Source organism: Polyodon spathula, chromosome 56 (genome assembly GCF_017654505.1).
Source record: "Polyodon spathula isolate WHYD16114869_AA chromosome 56, ASM1765450v1, whole genome shotgun sequence".
NCBI lineage: Eukaryota > Metazoa > Chordata > Actinopteri > Acipenseriformes > Polyodontidae > Polyodon > Polyodon spathula.
In genome coordinates this window covers 448,689-466,680 of record NC_054589.1, presented here as the reverse complement: position 1 = coordinate 466,680, position 17,992 = coordinate 448,689, and the positions used below count along the sequence as shown (strand labels likewise).

At 40.5% G+C, this 17,992-nt stretch overlaps 2 protein-coding genes across 2 annotated transcripts in view; one reads left to right on the top strand and one right to left on the bottom strand.

The window, feature by feature from the left end:
• Positions 1–14,183, bottom strand: part of LOC121307499 (protein transport protein Sec16A-like) — a 20,234-nt gene extending 6,051 nt beyond the window's left edge. Inside the window, exons 1-21 of the mRNA XM_041239680.1 lie at positions 14,036–14,183; positions 9,902–12,416; positions 8,621–9,154; positions 7,741–7,889; positions 6,943–7,037; positions 6,564–6,702; positions 5,708–5,906; positions 4,537–4,723; positions 4,034–4,176; positions 3,770–3,831; positions 3,423–3,561; positions 2,865–3,107; positions 2,496–2,593; positions 2,259–2,340; positions 1,984–2,101; positions 1,669–1,780; positions 1,403–1,508; positions 1,161–1,301; positions 953–1,066; positions 584–791; positions 7–114 (exon numbers count right to left, since the gene is read on the bottom strand). Of these exons, the coding sequence (XP_041095614.1) occupies positions 7–114; positions 584–791; positions 953–1,066; positions 1,161–1,301; positions 1,403–1,508; positions 1,669–1,780; positions 1,984–2,101; positions 2,259–2,340; positions 2,496–2,593; positions 2,865–3,107; positions 3,423–3,561; positions 3,770–3,831; positions 4,034–4,176; positions 4,537–4,723; positions 5,708–5,906; positions 6,564–6,702; positions 6,943–7,037; positions 7,741–7,889; positions 8,621–9,154; positions 9,902–12,355 (5,431 nt within the window). The 5' untranslated portion in view covers positions 12,356–12,416; positions 14,036–14,183. The remainder of the gene's footprint in view (positions 1–6; positions 115–583; positions 792–952; positions 1,067–1,160; positions 1,302–1,402; positions 1,509–1,668; positions 1,781–1,983; positions 2,102–2,258; positions 2,341–2,495; positions 2,594–2,864; positions 3,108–3,422; positions 3,562–3,769; positions 3,832–4,033; positions 4,177–4,536; positions 4,724–5,707; positions 5,907–6,563; positions 6,703–6,942; positions 7,038–7,740; positions 7,890–8,620; positions 9,155–9,901; positions 12,417–14,035) is intronic.
• The window catches only part of LOC121307498 (calmodulin-regulated spectrin-associated protein 1-like), a 13,160-nt gene continuing 9,273 nt past the window's right edge, over positions 14,106–17,992 (top strand). The window contains exon 1 of the mRNA XM_041239679.1: positions 14,106–14,185. Within this exon, the coding sequence (XP_041095613.1) occupies positions 14,106–14,185 (80 nt within the window). The remainder of the gene's footprint in view (positions 14,186–17,992) is intronic.

Below are 17,992 nucleotides of genomic sequence, written 5' to 3'. Positions count from 1 at the left end.
CAGAGCCCTGCACTGGAGGTTGCATTTGAGGTGGCACTGGGTTAAACGGGACATCTGCAGCATACTGTGGGGAGGGGACTGGAGGCATTGTTCCATCAAGGATAGTCTGAGGAGCTGAAGAAAGTAACATGATAAAATTATAAGCCGAGAAACAGCTGCTCAATGACGCTACATTAACTAGAGTCACAGTTATACAGAGGGCTCATGCTTAAGCATGCTGCTGTACGCGGATCACATGAACTTCAATTTTGCAAACACCACTGCTCTCTCAGCAGTCTGGTCTATATAAAGACATTCGCCATCATTGTTTCTGGAGGTTTCTTGATTGGGAATTGACAGATGAAATGGTAGCCATGATTCATTTTTGTTTAGGTATTGCATCTCCTTCTCTAATGGGGAATGTAATCTTAACAAAGTAATTATATGATTATCCAAACAAACTGATTCCAACAACACCCCTTGGTCACAGGGACACAGCCAAGAGCATATATTTGCATACCAATGGCACTGTTAGACTGTTCTTAAGGTCTACTATGAAATAAGACTTCACATCAGAAACTGGTCTTCCCCCCCTTCTATTTACCTGGTGGCATGAGCTGCACTCCTGGCACTGGTGGACCTGGATTTGGCATCAACGATGTCATTAGAGGGATCTCTGATGTATTAGAGGTCGTGTCCTGGGGAAATCCAATGCCATCTGTCTGGCTGGTATGATCAAGCTCAGAGCTGGAGGTGCTGCAAGCATACTGCTGGGGTGTGGCTCGGTCTGAACTATAGGAGATTGCACCTTCCTATCAGAGACAGTATCAAAGCTTATTGTAGGTTACACAGATTTACTTCATCACACCCCAGAAACAGATTCGCTTAGATTATTTCTACAAACGCAAACAAATTCACACTATTACAGCACAACCCTTGACAAGTATTTGTTTTTTAACCTTTCATTTCTTACCTTTATCTGGCCATCCAGCTGATGAAGTCGAACTAACCAATCTGGTTCAATAAACAACTCCTGCTCAGGTCTTTCCTTCAACTGAGGGTCAAAGAATCTCAATTTTGCAGACATCTATTGGGGAGAGAACAAAAGAAATGATACGTAAAGACATACACACATTGCACAAGACATCTCAGGACACACAAGAAATGAAGATCAACTTTACCTGAATGAGTTGGTTGATGAATACAGGTGAATAGTAGGACGGCCGCTTGAGGACAGTTCTTGAAATGACTTCACAGTAATGAAATGCCTGAGCAGAAAGGCCCGCCTCAGCTAGTCGGCAGGCATATATAAATTTAAATACCTGGAGAAAACAAGTACAAGATATTACAACCTTGTAATAACCTAGTTCAGACTACAATAAAACCTTTGAAATGTATGAACACAGAGGGAGACAGTACTAACCTGGAAGTTAGGCAGTAAACAGGTTTGGGAGCCCAAAGACTGTGCATACTCATATGCTTCTGTTCGCTGGATGGCTTCATTCGAGGCAAACTTAAAGAACGGCAAGCTAGACAGATGAAAACAAAATAAGTACTACCTACCTATGAAGTCAGATCATGCAAACAAAAACGTTATTTTAATGCAAATTCAAGAAATCAAATGTAAAAGGGAACTTTAAAAAGAAAACGTGTTACTAATGCTATTTATTTTTCTTCAGTGGAGTTTACCTGTGATTGGACCCCAACAGGACAAGTTTAGTTGACTTCTTGGTATAAACACCAAATCCAACCTGGGCCATCATATAACAGAAATGAGCTGCATCCATCTGTCCCTTTGAGGCTGGAAATGTCACAAACATAGGATTGGTTAATGTCAATAATAAAAAGAAAAAGACCTTTAAAAATGCTACAGACAGTTTTCTACCCAGAGTATTTATAGAAATAAGACAGACATGCGCATATAATGGCTATTTTGAACAAGATGTGCGAGTAACATACATATCTATAATACAGGACAGGCATAAAAGAATACAAATGACTCACCAAGCGTGTCTCCCATAGTAGAGATGGTTCGAGTATCAAGGTCCAAGGTATTAGTGAGATTCGACAGCACCATAGCCAGATGAGGCCTCCAGTCTCCCCACTTATCATCTCCACAACACTGGGGGAAAAAAAAAGAAAAGAAGCACAAAAACATTAAGAAAAACATGCCCCTAAGTTCTTTAACCTTTAACCTAAAAATCCTCTAAAATAAAGAGAGCCAGTCTCAATGAAAGTAACATTACACCCCTGGCTACACGGCTGCTCCCGGTACTCACAGTGGCTGCGGCAGGCATTCTTCCAGACATCAGCTGATATACCGTCTGTAGAGGATCGTTAATAGGGAGGCTGTTAGCAAACCTTAAAACCAAAAAAAAAAAGACAGAAAAAAAATGATTTGTCATTAAAACAAAAGTTTTCTACAAACAAAAAGTACCATAACCTCAAGCAGGACCTTATCTGTGTAGGTATGGTAAAAAATAAATACATAAATAAATAATAAAACGCCACATTACCTGGTCATAACTCTTGCATGGGTCCTGCTATCCATTTTACTGGCAAGTAACAGAGCATGCCCCCATAATCCATGCTTCATTGCAGATTCAAGAGCATCCTGGAAAACAAGATTATTTAAACCAGCCACTAACACAAACCACAGGAAGAATATAACAATCATCACAGATGACACCCTTAGCATAGTGATTATACTCTCATAACAACGACTGGGTAAACTGTGTTAATATAACGACTACTAAAGCACCATGCCCATTTAAAACTAGCTCTGCTGTTTGCAAGTCTTGTTTTAATGCAGATGTCAATACAAGGTATTAAATGGAGCATATGGAACCCACTGGTGTGCTTTAGGATTAGCAAGTCCTTCTTACCTTCTTGCGGCCGAAGAGGAGCAGCTCCCGGAAGCGCTCCGTCTCCTTGCCTGCGTTTTCAGGAACACTCATGACAGTGTCCGAGAGCAGGGAGAGCTGCCCAGAGCCAGGGTCCTCCTCAGCTCGGTCCAGGGCCTCATTGTTAAAATCAATCAGGTTCGCTTCGTTCGGTGACTTTCCAGGCAGCCAGGCTGACTTATGATCCCGCAGCAGGAGATCAGCAATATCAGTTCCAACGACAGTCTGAAAAGGGAGACTGTTTCAATTGTCTGAAGCAGCAACGTGAAACCGTTTACCATGCTAATCTGTAAGTTAACACCGGTATTAAAAAATAGATAGACCTGCAATATGAGGTTTGTTCTACAAAGACCCTCATAAAACCTGCATTTACAACTAAAACCAATGTATTAAAGTTGAGGAATTTCTTCATATACAAATATTTTGGTCATTAGATACACTTCTGCTTTACTTAATAAAAAAATGCTAACATGTCTACAGTTCATCTGTTAATGTTACACATTTATTATATTCACTTATGGGCAATAGCAGAGTACAAACCCCATTTTGCCTGCACAGCAGTACAATGAACTCCCAGATTAGACTTGCAGAATCTTTATCAAGCAGATTGTCGTTTCTCAGGCACTCCATAGCTTTGTTCTGAGAAAATTTGATTACATCAACTTTATGGGTTTCCTCCCTAGAAAAAAAACAAGGCTGTTACCACAGATACTCTGTAATGCAGTAAGTCATGCATAACTGAAAACACAATCATACATTGTTAGAGGTAATTCTGCAGCCCTGATGAAGGCATTTGCTGAAATGTTAGTAAACAGGGCTGTATTTCGTAAAGCACTATGAATATCTGGCAGGTTAGTCAAGTACAGGCCATTGCTGAAGAGACTTACTTGACAAGAGGTCCTGGGAATGCTCTTAGATCTTCTTGCTCTTGTGTGCTCTGTAACATGGTCTGTGGAAATGAAACATTAAATCAACTAATTTAAATACTCCAACAACCCGATCTTAAAACCATTCCAGGCTTACATGGCTGAATAATTAAATATTGGTTTTAACTAAAATACTTGTGCATTGCTCACTTATATTCAATGATACTGTACATATTATTCAAAATAATGTGCACTAAAGCTATATATAAAAGCCACTGTTTTTACCTCCATGCTATGTATTTCCACCAAAGCAGGCTGGCCTTCTGAAGGCAGGTTGGGCAGAACTTTGATTAACTGACCTCCTGGACCAAACCTGGCACATATGTGAGGAACTGTAAACTTCTCAGGAGTTACAGGTCTTGGAGGCACTGAAGAAAGAATGCATTGTAAGCAGAATAAGTAAAACCGCTTTTAAAACATGGACAGCAGTTGGTTAATTACATAGAACACTGCCATTGCTGTAAATACCAAATGAGAGCCATCAATATCACTGAGAAAGATCACCATGGCCTACACATCACATTTAAAACTGTAAGTGTAACACAGACCCTTCTATATAGCCTGGTCCACTGGAGTAATCCACTACATGCCTGTCACTTAATCACGGTGTCAATGTGATTCAACAGTTTCAAACATACATGAGTAAACAGACTGTTTTTTTAGGATGCATCATTAGTTATATCTTTAGTAGTACAGTAGTAATTTGTGCATTGTCTTTTTAGTCTTACCTTGTTCAACAGATTGCCATCCTGTTTCTTCTGGGTAGCCTGTTGGGTACTGATAGTCGGTGAATTCTTGACGGCCTGCTACACTGTCAATGTACTGTCCATAGGAGTAATCTGCTGGAGGGGCAGGCTGGCTCGGGGCTTCATATCCAGCAGTGACAAGGTCCTGCTGGCTTCTGTAAACCTGACTCTGAACAGGAAACAATGCCACTTTGTAACACATAACCACTGCGAAAAAGAACTATAGCCTTTGCATACATTATCTTTACTTTCTCCTAAACTGTTTTTTCCTTAAGAATCCATTCTCCAAAATGTGCGGTGCTGTTGTAACAAGAAAGCCACTCCATATAACTCACATTTTCCCATATGAAAGAGGCACACATTATATTAAACATTTCTTCAGTTTGATTTTTTTCAGTGGTACAGATCTGCTTTGTAAGAAATAAAATGCCATTGATTACATGGGCCTAAACAGCCATTTATTTTTAGGCAAGCATTCATAGTTATTGATGAGGGAACACGCCATAACATTTTCTACCTGACTGACAGTTTCTGAAGTTATGAATGATATATTGAGCAAAAACATTACTTTTAAAAAAAAAAAAAAAGCTTTTTTATCTAAAACCCATTTTTAAAATAAAATAGGGACTAGAATTCATCTTTTGTGTTATTTTTTTTTTATTTTACTATCACACAGCTGTCCTGTTTGAGCAGGTCAAATCAACAATAAGAGCAGCAGCCTGTTACAGAAATAGCACCACCTGGGGAATCCTTCCTGAAGGAACGACTCTGAAAACAGTGTTTTATTAGTGTGATCTTCACACTGTCTTATTATAACTGAAGCCAAGATAAAACCTTCTCACATTTGAACATGAACAGGTCCCTTGACAGGTACCATAAATAATGCTCGGAGGATACTGTTGACACTACGAATCTGACCGGACATACAGCATTGAAGTCTCTGCAAGGACTGTTCGAAAAACATTCATCTCCAACAGCTTCAAATAAATTTAAAAAAATCAAGTTCACCTTTACCATAATGTGTGTGTTTTGCTGAGATGAATACAATGATATTAATATATACAGTATTAGGGTTACTGGAATGATGTCAGCACCATGTTAACACCCTGTGCTTTAATGCCTATTGATGCAGGTGAGGGTTTCTCATCCTTACCTGCTGTGACCGGGAGCTGAAGCTGCTTCGACGGCTCTGCTGACTGTGTGAGCTGTGCACACTGTGGGCTGAGTGTTCACTGTGGACACTGCGTCTGTCATACTCATCCCCATAGGGGTCTCTCGGGCGAGCACTCTCATCATCAAAGCTGGTGTCGTAGCGAGGATCATACTGCCAGCGATCATCATATCCTTCCCGTCTGTCAAATTAGGGGGGACATTATATATAAAAAAATTATAATAATAAAACGTGCAATTTCTCTCCCCAATTTGGAACGTCCAAACATTTGAGTGAGCTACCAGTCTCTGAAGGACACGGCCAGCCCTGCAGGCATCCCTACAAAGACCGGCGACCACGCACAGCCAGTACGCACACCTGCACTGTATGACTTGTATACCACGTGGCTGTGCTTTACCAGGTGAGCCACTCGTGGGAACCCAGGGGGGACACATTTGAATCCACTTTGACGAGGTTAAGTGACCACTGTGGCTTGAACTTCTTTACATGCATGCTAATTACTTTACAGGGATCACTGTCTTATTAAATTTATAAACAAGAAGTACGCATATCAACGATATCAAAAGGCACAGCTTGCTCATGTAAGCACTATTACACTGACTGCAGCGAATAAAATTTAGCTGCCGTTTTGCTTTGTAATTGCCTTATTTCCCCACCTAAGAAGAAAAAGCTGGTGAGGCAATGATGTCACTATAATTACATGTGTTAATAATTGGCTATTACATATGTTGCCTAATTATATTTTCTTGGTAGCAAGCAACCTCCTGCAAAAATAGAAATACGAGATCATATATGTTTATTACGTACCAAACGTTTTAAAAAGTGATCTCTGTTATACCTGGGATACTGCTGGCTGTAGTACTGTTCTCTTCGTCGGTAAGCCTCTGGGTCATAGTTGTACCAGTACTGCTGGTCATAGTATTCTCTATAACGAGCGTCATAGGAAGCTGGATCATAACGGTCCCATTGGCTGCGATCTGTTATGACAGAACATTATATATTAAAGACTTTGGAGAACCCTTTTAACTATTTTCTTATCCGGAAAAGCAAAAACTTCAAGATATTTGTCATTTGGGCATGCATAATATTAAGACAAACACAGGTCTACATTCATTTAGAAAACAGTTGCGTAGTTTTTTTTTCTGGTTCAAAAATGCTCAAAACAACAAGCTGTTATCAAGTCTGTGGCTTAAACAGTATTTTACCTGTAGCCTTACCTCCATAGTCATATTGCTTTTTATAGTAGTCTGCATAATAATCATCATAGGCACTTCGACCACCCTTCAGATAGTTGTCTTCAGAATAGCCTTGTCTGTTGGGAATAAAAAAATAATAAAAAAAAAAAAAAAAAAACACAGAAATTAATGAGATCCCGTTTTGATTTTACTGTTTAACAAAATTAAATTAGGACTAAACCTCAGGAGTTATGAAATGAAAAATTAAAGTCATAAGCATTATACAGGAGAACCCTCAAAACTGGAGACATCAAGTATCTGTCCTAGCCAGCAATTAAACTCTGATGCTTTGAGTGGAATCATCTTTTTAGAGCACTATTAGGGAGCAGTCTGCAATTCATTTTACGTACTTTAATACACAAGTTCAGCCAGACATGAAGCTTGAAAACATTCAAATGAGAAGCAGCACCGAGACCCTGATAGGGTTAAACACAGACTCTTTGTAGTAATTCCAACCACGAGCAACAGACACAACAGAGCACAACACAAATGAACCGAAGCGACCGTGCTGTCTCGTAGATTTCTGCTATACCCTGAAATGCACACAGCGGCCCACATTAGGTTTTGGAAATGTGTAATTCAAAGTGACAAGCCTATTGCACCTTTCTTTAAAGCAGGTCACCCGTGTTCCGCTAGGCTTCAAAGAACAATGCAAAATCATTTAGGCATAAAAAAAAACTATTACAACTTAAAGACCATAATAAATCAAGAGGCGTGACTACGCTGCAAAAAAGGTTTTCAATATAATGTAAAATAAAAAAAACAAACGGATTTTCAGACCTGGAGGAAGGCCTGTCAGAGTATTGGCTGGCTCTAGAACTGGGGCGCTCCGGCTGTTCAGGGTACGGATACCTGTTCCCTTCCCGGTATCCTGGATTGTACCCTTCATAGCGACCGTAACGAGGGTCATACCTTCTGTACAGATCCTCCTAGACAAAACAACATTCGTGGTCATGGAGTAACTCACTCAGATTTATAGGAGGCGAGCCACAAAAACAAATCTGGTTATTGTAAAGGATTGTTTTTAATCGGGCTGTAAAAGGAACATGTATTAGGGATGACATACATCTTCTATTAGCTTTTGAAATGAGGCAGGCAGACAGCCCTTGTTAAAAGTTGTTCAAATAAAGAATGCTGCCAATAAGCCAGCTGTTAACAGTAAAAGTTACCAAAAGCAGATATTCTGATAACTTGATTTAAACTATGTAATACACTCCTTGGCTTTTATCAGATGTACAGCGTTTGGTTGTAATGAATTCTCTCACATTCCATAATGCTCAATGAAGACTTTCTACTGCCGTCAAAGTATAATATTTGCAAACATTAAATTATATTTAACTCTCTGGACTTCCAAACAATGCAATTTCATATTTATTTTTATATAAACAAGGCTGATGAACCACATTTGATGAGAAAATCAATACCAACTTGAGTCAAACGTGCAACAAAGGATACAGTAGAAATATTAATTAAATAAGACAACAATATTTTTGCTGGCTTTGATTTCTTAAAGAAAAAAAAAATCACAATGGCAACACTGTTAAAACCATCTTGGATTGTGAATTTGACTTCTTGTTTGTCATATTTGATTTAATCACAACTGTGAACTGCAGCTCACAAGTAGGACACAGTCCTACATTTGTATTGACAGAAAAGCTACCTGATAATATGGCTGAACAGTCCTTGGATCCCCAGGAGGATAGGGCTGCTGATAAGGATGCCTGCCATCTGGATACTCAGGATAGGCCCCACCACCATAATACCCATACCCTGCTGCTGGATGCTGAGGTGGTGGCCCGTACATCAGCTGAGGTGTGTGTGAAGGGGTTGGCCGCTGCAGATCTTGAGGGGGCTGCTGTGAAGAATTGGCTATTGAAGGCTGCTGTAAATTGGGGGGCTGTGGAGGGTACATGGGGTGCTGTGCCACCCCTGGCCCTGTCGTGCCATATCCCATTGGTGGATTAGGAGCTCCCATTCCTTGAGGCCCAGGTACCATAGGAAAAGACTGTGGGTACTGGCTGCTTAGAGGTCCTGGATCCTGCACGCTTTGGGATGGCGGTGTGCCATCACTTACATGGAGCCCAGGTTGAGTAGCTGACCGCTGGGGGTTTAAAGCAGTCTGCTGTGAAGGTGGAGCCGTTTGCTTTTGAGGTGCCTGTCCGGTCCCAGCTGACTGCTGAGCATCTTTGGTAACCTGCAGATAAAAACCTGTTGGATTATTGGCCTGCGTGCCTTGCCTCAAGCCCTGCAGTGAGGGCGGAGGCAGTTGTGAACCAGCAGAAGACAGATGATTGGTTTGATTAGGATCTTGGTTTTGGTTGGCCTGTGTACGGGGCATGGTAAAATCAAGGAGTTCATGATTGCTAGCGTTTTGGTGTTGACTAGCAGGCTGGCTTTGAGAATTATTAGCCAACACAGAAAGATTCGCCTTTTGACCAAGTGCTGAATTGGAAGGATCATTAGCCACTGCCTGATTTGATGGCCAGTCTGCCGACTCATAAGTGTTTTCTACTGCTGATTTCATGCCACATTTACTATCTAGTGCTAAATTAAGGGGATTTTGATCAGATGGCGGCTGAATTAACAAGTTTATTGGCTGATTGTTGACAATTTCAGATAAATTTGGTGTGACAGAAATTAACTGTGGTTGACAATTAGGTATGGAAGTGCTCAACAAAAACCCTGGTTGAACTGCATTGGCTCCAGAAGTCAAATGAATTCCAGGAGCCTGGCTGACTGGCACAGCCATGTCCTCGACTCCCTGGTTTTGTAAGGGTTCACTTAGGCTAACTTGAGGAGTTTGACTAGGTAAAGAAACAGGAGGATTATTTGGAGGAACCACACTGCAGTTCTGAGTAGGATGGGCAATCAAGATAGGTTGATTCTGGAATGATTCGGTGGGAGGTGAAGAGACCAGCAGGGTTGCATAGCCAAAACTTGCCTGCTGCTTCAGATGGTCACCCTCACCCACTTGAGGAGGGTTCTCAAGATTCTCTGAAGACACATCAGCATTTTGTGAGATAAATGTTTTGTGAGCAGCCTGCTGCTCCAATGGTTGATCCAAAGGGCCATCTTCTGGGGGCTGAATAACCTCCATGCTTGGCTGCTTAACAAAGACATGAACAGGAGGGGCAGCTGGGGCTAAGAGAATGTTCAGCGGCATGACCTCATTCTGTGCCCACAGGGTAGTGGCAGGACTCTCGCATTTCAAGCGTGGAGCATGTGCTCTAGAAGATGGTCTTCTATCAGGCAGTGGCTGAACTGTTTCTACTGTAGGCTTGCTGATGGGTTGTAACACATTATTTGGGCTACCAACAGGTGGCTGTCCCGTGGGCATAAATATGTTTTCCAGGTTGTCAGGTGGCTGTTCAAGATTCCCAGGCGATGCGTCTGTAACCACAGCCCCATGTGGGGCATTGCTTTGCGCTCCACTGTTTTTCTCCATCACCATCCTGGCTTGATCAACCTCGGCGGGTTTTACTCCAACTGAGTGGGATCGGACTGGTTCAAAGGAACTGTTAGCACTAGCTTGAAATATTCCTGTTGGTTTGGGAGGGCTAGGTGTTGGAGGCTGGGAAAGCTGTCTGTGATACACATTGTTAGCAATGTTTTGTACGACTGCATCTCCTGCAGGGGAACTATCAACTTGCTCAAAGTAACCGGCAGAGACTTCTTGAGGGGGTTTTGCAATTTCCTGTTGTATAAATGTTCCCACCACTCCTTGTGGTCTTCTGGAACTAGATGCGCTGCCATGACTTACATTACTGTAGCTGGAAGAGACGCTTTCAGATCGCACAGGACGATCAAGTACAGAATCTGGAGTCTCCAAGTTGGGCCCCCCTTCAAAATTGTCAGCTACGTGGGGAACTGGATTTCCCTGGCCTGGGAGTGGTCCAAGCCTTGCACCTTCAGGAACAGTTTGAGGCATTGGTGGGATATTGAGTGGGTTGCCAGGTAAAACCTCCAGATTAGGTGCACATTCCAGGTTTTCCACATTATCAAAGTGCACCCCAGCGTTCTCTTGCGGTTCACTTACAAAAGCACTGTCATTCAGATAGGGGCCTGTTTCACAGCTGGACATTGCATCAATAGGGCCGGTCACATTATGATCAAAACTTTGATGGACTACTGCCGCATTCTGTGCCACATCAACACCCACTAGGGGCTGAGCCTGGCTTTGCAGAAACAATTCTCCACCAGGAACACTGTTCATGGCTTTCTTCTCACTTGCCAGAGTTTCTTCATTTTCCACTTCATTACCTTTGAAAAACATTGAAACACTTCCAGTATCCGATTCATAAGGAATGTGGTTGCCTTCTGGTGGAAGCCCTGCTTGTCCGGTATTAGTAGGAGGAAAGCTGGTTTCTGCTGCACCAGGCTGGTGATAGAAATGCTCTTGGTGTGGCTGGTTAAACCAGGTATTAGACGACCCATAGTCTTGACTGAAATGATTTTGAGATTGAAATGGTGGGTTATGGTGTTGGGAAACAGGTGGATTATTTCCTTCTGTTTTGTCTGGTGGCGGATGACTGTTAACAAAACCTAGGAAAGGTGTCATATTTTGTTGCCCATCCTGTGGTTGCTGTTCTGAATGCACCTGGTTTTGGGGAGGCGTCTGAGATGGTATATTAGCTGGAGATGAAGTTGGCAAAGGAACACCAAACTGCTGGGTTGGATGGTCACCAGGCTGAAAGTAGTTTTGGGATGAAGGTGGACAATTGCCATAATCGGGCAACCATGAAGTGGCTGCTGGCTGCATGTTCTGAGCAGGGAATGACATTGCATTAGGTACTGTGGGATTGTAAGAGATAGGCTCTCCTCTGATATCCTGTCCGTAAGGAGGTCTGTTCTGGAGAGGGGCTGCAGCATGAGGAGGACCGACAAAGCTATTCTGTTGTGATCCTTGCACATTAAAGGGGGAATGTTCTCTGGAGTTAAGTTGTCCCTGTTCTCTAACATGAGGGGTTGGCGAGACAAACCTGTTTGAGTTATTAAAATGTCCTGGCAGGGGTGATGGAGCCACACAGCTGTTTGGGGTAAAGAGGTTAACTCCAGTCGATGATGACGGTACAGAGTGGAGGCCCTGGGTACTACCAAACGTCTGTGCGGGTGCCAACTGATTCTGGACTGGGCCAGGCTGTGTGAAACTTGAAGGAGGCGGTCCTTGCACAGGGACAGGGCTGCTCTTCGGGGGAGGATTTCCCAGTGGTGTGTTTTGAGGGGTTTGCCTGCCGAACGCGAAGGGATCTGTCATTGGTGGCACAGGTGCAGCTGGCGCTGGCACTGGCACATTCGCCCTTCTGCTGTAAGGACTGCTTCTCCGAAATGCATTGGGGACCCCTACAGGTGGGGGGGCGGCAGCCCCGGGGGGTTCAGCTCGAGGAGGAGGCTGCATGGCCGTTTCGGTTCCAGTTGAAAGAAAAGTTATTCCAGCGCAAAGCTGTGTTAAATCTCACCTGTGATAAGACAAAAAGTAAAATAAAAAACAATAACGATTTGAATTAAGAAACGCTACAGTGCACAACTTTAAAATGAGAATTCAGCATATAAAAAAAATTAAAAAAACAAATCCACGCATGCTACAAAGAGTTCCAGGGTAATCTACAACACCATTTCACAACAGTCAAGCAATCTCAAGCTATTTGTTGTTGCTATATTGTGCCATAATAACCTACAGGAATTTATATCATTGCAAAATGACAAATCATATGTTACTATAGAATTAGATTCTCAAATAAATAAATATGCATCACTTAAATGTAAGAGAACCATGAAAACGATGACCTAAATCAACATGCAGAATAAAATCATACCAAAGGCTTATGCATAATAGAAACACCAGAAAAGAAAAAGAGGAACATTGTATTACTCTAATTAAATGTAATGTAAAATTCACAGCAACCAAGTCGATTTACAGAGCCAGGAGTAAAATATTTTCTAATTCTGTCAGGTATTTATACTAAAGAAAAGTTACTATTACTGTTTTGGAAAGTTGACAGACATACAGATCGTCATAATCATTTGTTAATCAAATATGTCTCTTTAAAGTTGATGGTTCTCTTAATATAGAGAGTGTAATAACTATTTAAAAATGAAACAATAACTAACCAAATATAAGATACTTAATTGTGTAAAGTCTAGCATCATCAGTAGTAAGGTACACCTGTCTCCGTGATCAGTAGGAACCACCCAAAGTTAACCTTTAGCCTTTCAGACAGTTTCTAAAACAACTGCTGTAGGTGTTTCAGACAACAATAAGACACTTACTCGATCTGCTAAGTAATCTAAGTAATTATTTAAAATACACTTTATAGGCAATAATAACACATACTCAATCTACGCACTAAATAATCTGTCAAATTAAACTCGGACTGCATGCACCACGTCTTGCCCGCTGCTGCCCTTACCCAACTGGCTCGCTTATGTTACTCGTGGATAACTGTACCCTTTATAATACAAAAACAACCAAATTAAAAGATGCAAACAAAAAGTAATAGCCATTACGAAATGCAACAGCAGATGACTATAAACAATGATCCTTTAGGTCTTCTCCTTGAATAACAAGCAGGATATTATTGCAACTTGGGAATACTTGCGGGGATAACAAACTCTGAACGACAAACACAACATTCATTGTCACATAAAAATACACTAAAGAAAGCGTGCAATATTGCAGGCACGCAGAATAGATGCGGAATGCACTACAGGCAGCACAAAGACTGTCACAAACACAATATAAACGCGTAGTGCATATGCGAGTATGGATAAACTAGGAGTAAACGGTTTAGCAAGAAATCGGGAACAAAACATTCGTGCCACGGAGTAAACAAACTAAAGGACACTGCGTGATAACGGATCAATCTGTAACACAGCAACAGACCAGCTCAACTTCTGAGCTTCTTTAAAATGCTGAAATACTTTTACTGGGATTTGAAACCCCGGTTAATAGAGAGATGCCATGATATATATGTCTACGGGCTGTCAAATCCCACTGTGCTGAAGCTATAATCCGACCCGGTACATTTACAGAATCCAGCTTTATTTTCACAAAATAATTGATTTCTATGCTCCTTACCTTTAATAATCTGAATCCGGATCTCCCAACGAACACAAAATATAGTACTTGATATAAAAGCGAATTAAATATGAATTCCTACAAGACAGCAGGTTTGCGAAACTCACACACGATCGCCATCTTCGACAAGCACATCCTGCTAGGCGACGTGTACAAGAGACGTCACAATCCCAAACATTGTGGCGTCACAATCGAATTGCAATGGGACACGTTCCGTGTTTTCTACATTTTATTTTTAATTTACAACCCTATTGAAAAGTTTTTTGATGATATTTGGAGTACCCAGTGCGGTGCTTTGTTAAAAAATGTAATGCCTATTTCTTTTGCTTTTTTGAAGAGTTGAAACGGGGTCTACACGAGCAGTTCCGACGGAAACTGCCGAGTTGAGTCGATGTTGAAAATGTTCTGTGGTCTGAAGCGCGCATGCGCCGGAAGGGAACGCATGGTTGAGTGAAGCTCACAGATACCTCGGAAAACATGAAATACCGAACGTCTGCAGTATTGCAACTGAAAAATAAATACAGATATGTACAGTATTTAAAATATATTTGTTGTCCATATAGTTAAATAAAAAGAGGATCAATAGGTCTGAACTTTGACGAATGCATTTTCTCTGTATCTCGGCTGACCTTGGTAATGCTGATAATAGTTGTACTTGGAACCATTTAGTTGCATGTTTTGAATAGATATACCCGTCGTCATTTTTAATGGGAAAACACCTGTACTGTAAATGACTGTGCCAAATATGTACCTAACTTAGACCTCTTAATAAACACCTCACGAGCCCAAAGGTACCCCAAAATGTTGTCTATGTTCTAGGAATGATGGACGGCGCAGGTTGGGGTGTTTATTCCCCTTTAACCCCAACCAGCCTCTTGTTTACTCATCTTGGTGTTTCGGAATAGATTATTGCCCTCTCTACACGAACAGACAAAATATTTTAACAGTATCGTAAAGTAAAAGGGATCTGATTGGGGTTAATTGAAGAAACACAAACATAACAACTAATCTACTGGAATGTATGCAGCCATTATGTTAAAGTGTAACCGAAATATTATTACATTTAGAATTTTCTGAGACAAATGTATAACTACTGCCATATTACATGAAATCTCTCAATAACCCTGGTACCCATCAAATGACCCTAAAAAGAAAGGAGAGAAGCACTCCCCTGTGCAGTGGAATGGGCTTTATTTATTTCACATTGCATTATGGATTGGTTTCCTTTCTGTAAGAGGGGTCAGGTTACTTGATTGTACCATTTTCATGTATTTTTTTATACAAGTCATTTATAAATTTTGATACTAGCGTAGTAACAATTAAGAACATGGGCATTTTTTACTTCAAAATGTTTATCTGTATATTCAGTAGTTGCACAGCATGACTTCAGCTGCTTTTCTTTACTCTAGAGTAGGCTTACTGGAGTCTGTGAAATTCGTGTTCTTGGTTCTGCACTTGGTTCTGCACTCTCTCTAGTGGTTATAAATATACTGAGCAACAGATCAACATGTCATGTTTACCACAGTCAAATTGCACTAATGCACCCCAACTGTGCATTTCAAAGGAGTCTTTATGGTGAACTATTTATTATACTTTCTCAACAATGCACATGTGGGATATTTTTTTAAATATATATTTGTTTCCTTAAAAATGTGTAAATTGTATTTAATTATATATGTGTATTGATATTTTTCAGCATTAGACAGTTTGGCATTGTTTATGTTCACAATTGAACCTAACTACAATATATAGTAATATGGATATTAAATTTAACTGCATTGGCAAATAAATCATCTGAATAATTTTGGGTCAGTCTATATACGTGGGTATTTGTGAGTGGTCACTATATCCTTCAGTAAAAGAGGACTATAAAAGAGCTTCAGTTAATATAGGATAAACTATTTTATTTTTAAAACAGTCTGAGGAAATACTAGACATTGTCAACCTGAGTAGGACTTGGAGAACAGCCTTAAAATACTAGTTACTGTTCTTTTGTGTGAAGTTGTAGAGTTATTTGTGTCATGCTTCCCTATAACACCAGAAGGGGGACCTCTTTGACAGAAAATACAGTACATCTGCTGTGTCAGTATTCCTGTGGAGGGAAGTACAAACTAAATGTTAATCTCGGCCACAAGTTTCATTTGAGGTTAGTGCTATATTTTTTCCCCATTTTTAAATTGCAGCTCAGCAGATATTTTAATTGTTAGGGGAAGTGTAAGCAAGTCCTGGAAGGCAAGGCAAGCAAACGGAGAACAAACGTTCACCGTTTTTGTTTACCTTGTTTTAAAATGATTATATGTTTGTGATAGCATATGTTTTTTTTTTTTTTTTTTTTTTTTTTTTTTCCAAACTGCACATTTGAGACCTTGATAGTGAGTGGAAGTGCAGGGCAGGTGAGATTTATGAAAGTGTTTTGCGAGCTGCAGCCTCTACAGAAGCACTTGCTGTTGATGAGACCCTTCCTCCTGCCTGTGTACACGCTGAGCTGGGAGGTAAAAACAATATTTGCCCGGGGAAAGGTTAGGAAGTTTCTGAACATGCATAAGAAAACAATCAGAAAGATAAACAGACTGTTTCACAGGCCAGCGAGCTATTATATTATAACTCAAACCCTTTGAAAACAATAACAACATGAATTCAAAGAGGAGCATTTTAGCAAAAACAAGTCATTTATAAGAGAGTAATAAGCAAGACGGCCAACAAATGTTATCCGTTTACTATCAATGCGGAACAACTGGGTGGGATATTTGTCTTCCATACCAGCCAGTCTGTATCTGTAGTAAAAATATCTATTTTTATATTGAGGATTCCAATCTAGTAAGCAAGCGGTCTGAATGGGTAAAACAGACAAATGCTTCCCCTAGCCCCACAAACCTAATTCGTTTTTATATTTGTTTGGTCCTATTGTGCACTGACTTTAAAGAGACTTAGATTAAAAATGTTTAGTTGTTCTGTCAGGCTTTTAAAAGCTTTTTAAAAGCTCTTTAATCCACCTGGTTTCTTCCCAGAAACCTAGTTACAGAGGTAAATGAGCTGTTAATATGGCCCTTCTTTATCCTAGACCTGCTTTAACATTATTTTACCAACAGGGGCACTCGCAGACCATCAGAACACAGCAAAAAGAGACCTCCGGACATTACAGTTTGAACCATGCAGCTCCAGCTATCTCAAGCAATTACAGTTCTCTAGTTTTCTTTATCCTGAGTCCCTTACTAGTAGCATTAGGTGTCTAGAGGTGAAGGGCTGGTGCATTAAGCCACTGTGCCACCCAGCCTCATCAGTTTAACCCTTTCGTGCATGGTGACCTCATATAGTCTTTATATGGAGATATATGGAAACACATATGTTTAAACACAAATGCTTCTCTAGCTACAGCATTCTAACCGCAAAAAAACAAGGTTTGTCAGGGGCTGAGTGGAGTACCTTTTTTGTAACATATCAATTAATATAGAAAAAAACTTGAATGTACAAGTGATTTGTATAGCCTGGATGTGGTTTTCCATGTCTAATTTGATTCTAGAGATAACAAAACTCATGGAAGGACATCACAATCTATATGATGCAGTGTGTGTGTGTATGCACATGTAGCTGATCATCTCCTTTGTGGTCTAACAGAGAATTAGATTCATGTCCTGGAAGTTATACAGCATATTGGATCACACAATCTTTAGAATAAACAACATTTTTTTTTTTATTACATAAAAGTATAAGAAACGCCAAGACACAGCAAGATATTAAAACATTTTTACAACTGTTATCTTATACAATGCATTTAGTCTGAATACAGCCCATGCTTTAGGTACAAAACTAAACCAAATGAAATGAAACTAAGGAAGCAAAACTAAGGGAACCATAGAAATTAACTTTGCAAAGTTTTAAATGGAAGCAGGTTTTTTACGCTGAAAACGGCTTCTGGTTGCAAATTATCACAAGGAAGCTAATTTTGATGTACAGTAA